Source organism: Ambystoma mexicanum, chromosome 1p (genome assembly GCF_040938575.1).
Source record: "Ambystoma mexicanum isolate Mex_15411 chromosome 1p, UKY_AmexF1_1, whole genome shotgun sequence".
Lineage (NCBI taxonomy): Eukaryota > Metazoa > Chordata > Amphibia > Caudata > Ambystomatidae > Ambystoma > Ambystoma mexicanum.
In genome coordinates, this window is record NC_090921.1 from 1,351,350,834 (window position 1) to 1,351,360,360 (window position 9,527).

General features: G+C 44.7%; 1 protein-coding gene across 1 annotated transcript in view; it reads right to left on the reverse strand.

Annotated features, from left to right (window-relative positions):
- The window catches only part of LOC138454312 (sulfotransferase 2A1-like), a 496,796-nt gene extending 488,561 nt beyond the window's left edge, over positions 1–8,235 (reverse strand). The window contains exon 1 of the mRNA XM_069607033.1: positions 8,030–8,235. Within this exon, the coding sequence (XP_069463134.1) occupies positions 8,030–8,080 (51 nt within the window). The 5' untranslated portion in view covers positions 8,081–8,235. The remainder of the gene's footprint in view (positions 1–8,029) is intronic.
- Positions 8,236–9,527: the final 1,292 nt, after the last annotated feature.

Here is a 9,527-nt window from a genome sequence, read left to right on the forward strand (position 1 = left end):
GCCCTAAGTAATAATGGTGGGTTGTGAGGGTTCTGCCCCAGAGAAACAATGTTATGGTGTGCTACATTATCAATATTTATACTGCACCCATCACCACTGAAGGGTATCAGGTATTAATATCGCCACATATATGGTCGCCGTAAATAATATCGCCGGGAAAATGTCGTGGCGATATTACTTGGGTGACCATATATGTGGCGATAGGGGCAACAAAAAAAATAATAATTGGGGTTTGCGGGGGTGTCCCCCGCATGTTCCATGCAATAATGTCGCCACAAGAAACGACCATTTTTCGGCGATATTTTTGTATGGCGATATTTTTGTGGCGACATTATTACATGGAACCCACTGTAGTGGTCTTACAGTGCTTGGCCTCGTCCGAAAGCTGGCATCATGACACTGTCGGGATGTCGCCAGCCTTATTGCAATCCCAAACAGAACCTTTATACCCTTTTGCGGGATGAATCCCAACACACTCTCGATACCCACCAGCACCATCCTCCAGTTACGAATGGAAGCAACGTCAGGGCGGTTTGCAGTCTCATGAATTTTTATTCTGCATCCAAATGATAACCTCATCTATTAACTAGTCCTTTAGGGTAGCACATGTTTACTCTTGGATCTACCATCATTGCTTCCATTTGTTATGCGCACAGCATCTTTAAAAGTGCTTTACCCTTGCATTACTGGCATATTGTGGGTAGAACTTTGTAATTTACAGTGGCAATGATGGCATATATTGTGAGAGCAGCATCATAAAAGTGACTTAGAATTGCAATGCTAGCATATATTCTGGACACAGACATAAGGGGAATATTTGTAAAATGTTCCTGTGTACTGTTGGTCTTCTGCCATTGTTAATGTACTAGTTAGTATAGAAGCCTGTGTACACCGGCCAAAGTGCAGGTTTTCATTAACACAGTAGGACCACTATATATCTTAAGGCAACAGCTCCCTCTAGCAGTGACAACAGGTGAACCTATGACTGCATCGGACAAACAGGAAAAACATACATTTGGCCTTTTATTATATTGTTAGATTAGATTCATCTACAGAACTGATTCTAAATTGCATGGCTTTTCGCCCTTTTTCCTCCAAAATTGTGCTGTAAAATTCACCATTACCCGAATCCCTGCACATTGTTTTGGGCTCCCACGCTATGATCAGTTATTTGCGCAAATTTGAGAAGCTTATGCCCCTCCGCTGGAAATATTCACAAGCCGCAATGAACCTTGAATCATTTATAATGCAGATGCCCCATCAGAGACCAGCCACTTCGCCTAGCACCAAAAGAGGCCTACACCACGGCGCCCAGCCCCAGGAAGCTGGTCTATTCACTATTCATTTCTGGGTCTGGTTGAATGAGAGAAACAGGTTTTTTTAATTGGAAGGGATTTTACAACACTGTCCCTTACAATTTTAATAGCATCAGTTTTTGTTGTTTTAATATCTGCAAAATGAGTATTAAAAACGCAGGAATTGGATTAAATGTCAAAAATGTGCACACTATAAGCTACCCCGTGGTGTCTCTATTTGGTCATTAAAAACACATCCGCATTCTGGGGTGCTCCATTTGGGCCCCCAACATTTTCTTTTACGCCACCAATGATTATGCAGAACTTTCAGTGAAGAAGTCGGCCTTTTATTCGAAATGCATATTGTCCATACAATTAGGGCACAGGGTGAAGGGGCGCTTTTGCGATATACCAGATTCGCCAACGTTTTGTGCACGTCTTTCAGTGTCCCCATTGATAGGCAATATTGGCTATATTGTGCATAATGCATTTCCAAGCGGAACTGGAACGTGTGCCCTTTGATCTCTAAAAATGGCATCCTTTTCAACTGTTTGGCGAGCATAGACTGGTGGCTGTTGTCCACGATATGGATTGTGGAACATAGGCAATGCGTGAGGATCCCAACGCTTTGTCAACTTCCGGTAACACGTTGGCAGTATTTGGCAGAGACACCTGTTCCCTCATGTGAAGCTTTATAAATAACGGAGATGAGGCAGTGGTTAACTAAACATGTTTTCCCCCTTCCGAAACACAAACTTAAAATAAGCAATACACATGGAAAGCACGCAGGGTGTATAACGATCTAGATTACTGAAACTTTGCACCAGTGCAAGTGCAAAGATTGCACGGTATTTGCACTAGTGCAAAGTTTGCACTATTTTTTTAAAATACGGGGAAATATTAGAAAACTATTGCACTATTGCACCATGACAAGTGCAGTTTGGCATGGTAGAAGCACCAGGGCAAAAATTGCCATAGTGCAAAAAAGATAACTTTTTGATGCATTTCTTCACCAGGGCAAAGTGTGCCCTAGTACTAACACCATTCCGTATTAGCACTCGAGCAAACTGCCCTGTTCCAATAATGCAGTGAAAATGGATCTTTTTTGCCCAAGGGCAATTTTTGCCCTGGTGCTTATATCATGCCGAACTGCACTTGTCATGAGGCAATTGTTTTCTAATGTTCCCCATTGTTTTTAAAAAATAGGGCAAACTTTGCTCTAGTGCTGATAAAATTGCAACTTTGCACTTGCACCGGGGCAAACCTTCTGTAACGTGGCACCAGCTCTTTCTTACTTGTAAAATATAATGAAAACAAGATGCATAGTCCACGCTAATCTTCAGCGCTGAAGCACGCGCATACTTCTGTCATCGTAAAACACACAAAAAAGAAATATTGGGGCCAGATTACAGAAACTTTGCACTGGTGCAAGTGCAAAGATGCACGATATTAGCACTATGGCAAAGTTTGCCCTATTTCTAAAAACACTAGAAAATATTAGAAAACTATTGTACCATGACAAGTGCAGTTTGGCATGGTAGAAGCACCAGGGCAAAATTGCCATAATGCAAAAAAGATACATTTTTGATGCGTTTTTTCACCAGGGCAAAGTGTACCCCAGTGCTAATAACATTCCGTATTAGCACTAGAGCAAACTTTGCCCTGTTCCAATAATGCAGTGAAAGTGTACCTTTTTTGCCCAAGGGCAATTTTTGACCTGGTGCTTATACCATGCCAAACTGCTCCGGTCATGGGGCAATTGTTCTTAAAAAATAGGGCAAACTTTACTCTAGTGCCAATACCACGCAACTTTGCACGTGCACCGGGGCAAACCTTCTGTAACGTGGCACCAGCTCTTTCTTACTTGTAAAATATAATGAAAACAAGATGCATAGTCCACGCTAATCTTCAGCGCTGAAGCACGCCATACTTCCGTCATCATAAAACACACAAAAAAGAAATATTTGGTGGTTGTCTCCATAATAGGTGACCTCTGCTTTAATAAGAGAAAAGGCGCCTAAGCATTTCCATTAGAAGCGAATCATTTTCTGTGAGTTAGAAGCTGTCTGGGTCTCACCTCCGGTGGTATTTCCACGCGCAAGTCCTGCCGATCGACGCCGCCCTGCATGGTGAAGATCTTCACGAGCCGATTGGCGCTGATGCTGTCCCTGCTGCTCTGCGACTGGAGGAGACAGGGCGCTCACGAGCGGTTTCATGAGAGGAAAGGGCGGGACTCCCGCGCCAAGAAATGGGCGCTGGTCGAGTCCACGCGAAGAGCAAAATGATTTATCTTCCCTCTTGGATTTCAAGACACCCTCGACCTTGTCGGCCCATATGGCCTTCGCTGCCCTGGCCTTCACTCTTATTCTGTCTCCGATATCTCTCAACCATTCAGCTGTACGAGGTGTATCTTACACTGGCCCAATTTGAAAAGCTAGGAGTTTGTTCATGTGTTTCGAGGTCCCACAAACGGTGACTTTTATATAAAAAGAGAGGGTCACTTTTGCATTCCTCCGAACTCACACGCTTTTGGTGGGTTTCATCAGTCACTAAATTCTCCCCCGCGCAGCTCCTTACACGTACATTTATTTTAAAGTGCTCTCACCCGCCCAAAATGAAATGCTCTGTTTTCCCTCTGCCACAGGACTCAAAAAGTTTGAGAGGTGTGCTTTTAGACTTGTGACTTCTGGCTCTCACTTTTTGTCACTGTTGCTCTCTTTAGCGTTCTTTCATTACCCGAACATCCCTCTTCCTGGACCCAGTCATCACTAAATGAGGTGTCTGCCCAGAGCCGGCCGTGGGGGATGGCGGGCCTGGCGACCGCCCGGGGTGCCATGCCCGCCCAGGGTGCCATTAGCCCTGCGCCACGCCAGGTCAGGGGAGTCTTTTAAGGGTTCCCCCGAGCTGGCGTATTGAGAAAAGGTGCGGCAGGCACCCTTTTGTTATTAAATGTGCCCACAGCGGTGGGGTGCATTTAATAACAATAGGGTGCTGCTGCCTCTAAGGCCGGCCCTGGGTCTGCCTCCCCAATATAATTATAATTTGTAATTTATATATACCCAGAGGTTTCTAGGCATGCACCAGAAACCTGTGCTGCTCCACATCGTCTTGCTTCCAAGGCGAGAGCCTTGCCCCTTAGCTATCCTCCCGAGACACTAGAACACGATCAAAGCATTTTTCCACATCATGGCGCTGGGTGATAGTGGCAGAGGCAGCTTTTGGTGCAGAGCGTAGGCGGCTCCCGAGGGGGCACTGGCATTGTAAACAATTCAAGATCACTGGGGACGGATGAATATTTTTAATCGAGGGGCTTTAACCTCTCCCCAAAATAAACGCAAGTGAACGAACATATCGCGGGAGCCCTAAGTAATAATGGTGGGTTGTGAGGGTTCTGCCCCAGAGAAACAATGTTATGGTGTGCTACATTATCAATATTTATACTGCACCCATCACCACTGTAGGGTATCAGGTATTAATATCGCCACATATATGGTCGCCGTAAATAATATCGCCGGGAAAATGTCATGGCGATATTACTTGGGTCTACCATATATGTGTCGATAGGGGCAAAAAAAAAAAAAAAAATTGGGGTTTGCGGGGGTGTCCCCCGCATGTTCCATGCAATAATGTCGCCACAAAAAACGACCATTTTTCGGCGATATTTTTGTATGGCGATATTTTTGTGGCAACATTATTACATGGAACCCACTGTAGTGGTCTTACAGTGCTTGGCCTCGTCCGAAAGCTGGCATCATGACACTGTCGGGATGTCGCCAGCCTTATTGCAATCCCAAACAGAACCTTTATACCCTTTTGCGGGATGAATCCCAACACACTCTCGATACCCACCAGCACCATCCTCCAGTTATGAATGGAAGCAACGTCAGTGCGGTTTGCAGTCTCATGAATTTTTATTCTGCATCCAAATGATAACCTCATCTATTAACTAGTCCTTTAGGGTAGCACATGTTTACTCTTGGATCTACCATCATTGCTTCCATTTGTTATGAGCACAGCATCTTTAAAAGTGCTTTACCCTTGCATTGCTGGCATATTGTGGGTAGAACTTTGTGATTTACAGTGGCAATGATGGCATATATTGTGAGAGCAGCATCATAAAAGTGACTTACAATTGCAATGCTAGCATATATTCTGGACACAGACATAAGGGGAATATTTGTAAAATGTTCCTGTGTACTGTTGGTCTTCTGCCATTGTTAATGTACTAGTTAGTATAGAAGCCTGTGTACACCGGCCAAAGTGCAGGTTTTCATTAACACAGTAGGACCACTATATATCTTAAGGCAACAGCTCCCTCTAGCAATGACAACAGGTGAACCTATGACTGCATCGGACAAACAGGAAAAACATACATTTGGCCTTTAATTATATTGTTAGATTAGATTCATCTACAGAACTGATTCTAAATTGCATGGCTTTTCGCCCTTTTTCCTCCAAAATTGTGCTGTAAAATTCACCATTACCTGAATCCCTGCACATTGTTTTGGGCTCCCACGCTATGATCAGTTATTTGCGCAAATTTGAGAAGCTTATGCCCCTCCGCTGGAAATATTCACAAGCCGCAATGAACCTTGAATCATTTATAATGCAGATGCCCCATCAGAGACCAACCACTTCGCCTAGCACCAAAAGAGGCCTACACCACGGCGCCCAGCCCCAGGAAGCTGGTCTATTCACTATTCATTTCTGGGTCTGGTTGAATGAGAGAAACAGGTTTTTTTAATTGGAAGGGATTTTACAACACTGTCCCTTACAATTTTAATAGCATCAGTTTTTGTTGTTTTAATATCTGCAAAATGAGTATTAAAAACGCAGGAATTGGATTAAATGTCAAAAATGTGCACACTATAAGCTACCCCGTGGTGTCTCTATTTGGTCATTAAAAACATGTCCGCATTCTGGGGTGCTCCATTTGGGCCCCCAACATTTTCTTTTACGCCACCAATGATTATGCAGAACTTTCAGTGAAGAAGTCGGCCTTTTATTCTAAATGCATATTGTCCATACAATTAGGGCGCAGGGTGAAGGGGCGCTTTTGCGATATACCAGATTCGCCAACGTTTTGTGCACGTCTTTCAGTGTCCCCATTGATAGGCAATATTGGCTATATTGTGCATAATGCATTTCCAAGCGGAACTGGAACGTGTGCCCTTTGATCTCTAAAAATGGCATCCTTTTCAACTGTTTGACGAGCATAGACTGGTGGCTGTTGTCCACGATATGGATTGTGGAACATAGGCAATGCGTGAGGATCCCAACGCTTTGTCAACTTCCGCTAACACGTTGGCAGTATTTGGCAGAGACACCTGTTCCCTCATGTGAAGCTTTATAAATAACGGAGATGAGGCAGTGGTTAACTAAACATGTTTTCCCCCTTCCGAAACACAAACTTAAAATAAGCAATACACATGGAAAGCACGCAGGGTGTATAACGATCTAGATTACTGAAACTTTGCACCAGTGCAAGTGCAAAGATTGCACGGTATTTGCACTAGTGCAAAGTTTGCACTATTTTTTTTAAAATACGGGGAAATATTAGAAAACTATTGCACTATTGCACCATGACAAGTGCAGTTTGGCATGGTAGAAGCACCAGGGCAAAAATTGCCATAGTGCAAAAAAGATAACTTTTTGATGCATTTCTTCACCAGGGCAAAGTGTTCCCTAGTGCTAACACCATTCCGTATTAGCACTCGAGCAAACTGCCCTGTTCCAATAATGCAGTGAAAATGGATCTTTTTTGCCCAAGGGCAATTTTTGCCCTGGTGCTTATACCATGCCGAACTGCACTTGTCATGAGGCAATTGTTTTCTAATGTTCCCCATTGTTTTTAAAAAATAGGGCAAACTTTGCTCTAGTGCTGATAAAATTGCAACTTTGCACGTGCACCGGGGCAAACCTTCTGTAACGTGGCACCAGCTCTTTCTTACTTGTAAAATATAATGAAAACAAGATGCATAGTCCACGCTAATCTTCAGCGCTGAAGCACGCGCATACTTCTGTCATCGTAAAACACACAAAAAAGAAATATTGGGGCCAGATTACAGAAACTTTGCACTGGTGCAAGTGCAAAGATGCACGATATTAGCACTATGGCAAAGTTTGCCCTATTTCTAAAAACACTAGAAAATATTAGAAAACTATTGTACCATGACAAGTGCAGTTTGGCATGGTAGAAGCACCAGGGCAAAATTGCCATAGTGCAAAAAAGATACATTTTTGATGCGTTTTTTTCACCAGGGCAAAGTGTACCCCAGTGCTAATAACATTCCGTATTAGCACTAGAGCAAACTTTGCCCTGTTCCAATAATGCAGTGAAAATGTACCTTTTTTGCCCAAGGGCAATTTTTGACCTGGTGCTTATACCATGCCAAACTGCTCCGGTCATGGGGCAATTGTTCTTAAAAAATAGGGCAAACTTTACTCTAGTGCCAATACCACGCAACTTTGCACGTGCACCGGGGCAAACCTTCTGTAACGTGGCACCAGCTCTTTCTTACTTGTAAAATATAATGAAAACAAGATGCATAGTCCACGCTAATCTTCAGCGCTGAAGCACGCCATACTTCCGTCATCATAAAACACACAAAAAAGAAATATTTGGTGGTTGTCTCCATAATAGGTGACCTCTGCTTTAATAAGAGAAAAGGCGCCTAAGCATTTCCATTAGAAGCGAATCATTTTCTGTGAGTTAGAAGCTGTCTGGGTCTCACCTCCGGTGGTATTTCCACGCGCAAGTCCTGCCGATCGATGCCGCCCTGCATGGTGAAGATCTTCACGAGCCGATTGGCGCTGATGCTGTCCCTGCTGCTCTGCGACTGGAGGAGACAGGGCGCTCACGAGCGGTTTCATGAGAGGAAATGTCGGGACTCCCGCGCCAAGAAATGGGGGCTGGTCGAGTCCACGCGAAGAGCAAAATGATTTATCTTCCCTCTTGGATTTCAAGACACCCTCGACCTTGTCGGCCCATATGGCCTTCTCTGCCCTGGCCTTCACTCTTATTCTGTCTCCGATATCTCTCAACCATTCAGCTGTACGAGGTGTATTTTACACTGGCCCAATTTGAAAAGCTAGGAGTTTCTTCATGTGTTTCGAGGTCCCACAAACGGTGACTTTTATATAAAAAGCGAGGGTCACTTTTGCATTCCTCCGAACTCACACGCTTTTGGTGGGTTTCATCAGTCACTAAATTCTCCCCCGCGCAGCTCCTTACACGTCCATTTATATTAAAGTGCTCTCACCTGCCCAAAATGAAATGCTCTGTTTTCCCTCTGCCACAGGACTCAAAATGTTTGAGAGGTATGCTTTAGACTCGTGACTTCTGGCTCTCACTTTTTGTCACTGTTGCTCTCTTTAGTTTTACGTTCTTTCATTACCCGAACATCCCTCTTCCTGGACCCAGTCATCACTAAATGTGGTGTCTGCCCAGAGCCGGCCTTGGGGGATGGCGGGCCTGGCGACCGCCCGGGGTGCCATGCCCGCCCAGGGCGCCATTAGCCCTGCACCACGCCAGGTCGGAGGAGTCTTTTAAGGGCTCCCCCGAGCTGGCGTAGTGAGAAAAGGTGCGGCAGGCACCCTTTTGTTATTAAATGTTCCCACAGAGGCGGGGCGCATTTAATAACAATAGGGTGCTGCTGCCTCTAAGGCCGGCCCTGGGTCTGCCTCCCCAGTATAATTATAATTTGTAATTTATATATACCCAGAGGTTTCTAAGCATGCACCAGAAACCTGTGCTGCTCCACATCGTCTTGCTTCCAAGGCGAGAGCCTTGCCCCTCAGCTATCCTCCCGAGACACTAGAACACGATCAAAGCATTTTTTCACATCGTGGCGCTGGGTGATAGTGGCAGAGGCAGCTTTTGGTGCAGAGCGTAGGCGGCTCCCGAGGGGGCACTGGCATTGTAAACAATTCAAGATCACTGGGGACGGATGAATATTTTTAATCGAGGGGCTTTAACCTCTCCCCAAAATAAACGCAAGTGAACGAACATATCGCGGGAGCCCTAAGTAATAATGGTGGGTTGTGAGGGTTCTGCCCCAGAGAAACAATGTTATGGTGTGCTACATTATCAATATTTATACTGCACCCATCACCACTGTGGGGTATCAGGTATTAATATCGCCACATATATGGTCGCCGTAAATAATATCGCCGGGAAAATGTCGTGGCGATATTACTTGGGTGACCACATATGTGGCGATAGGGGCAAAA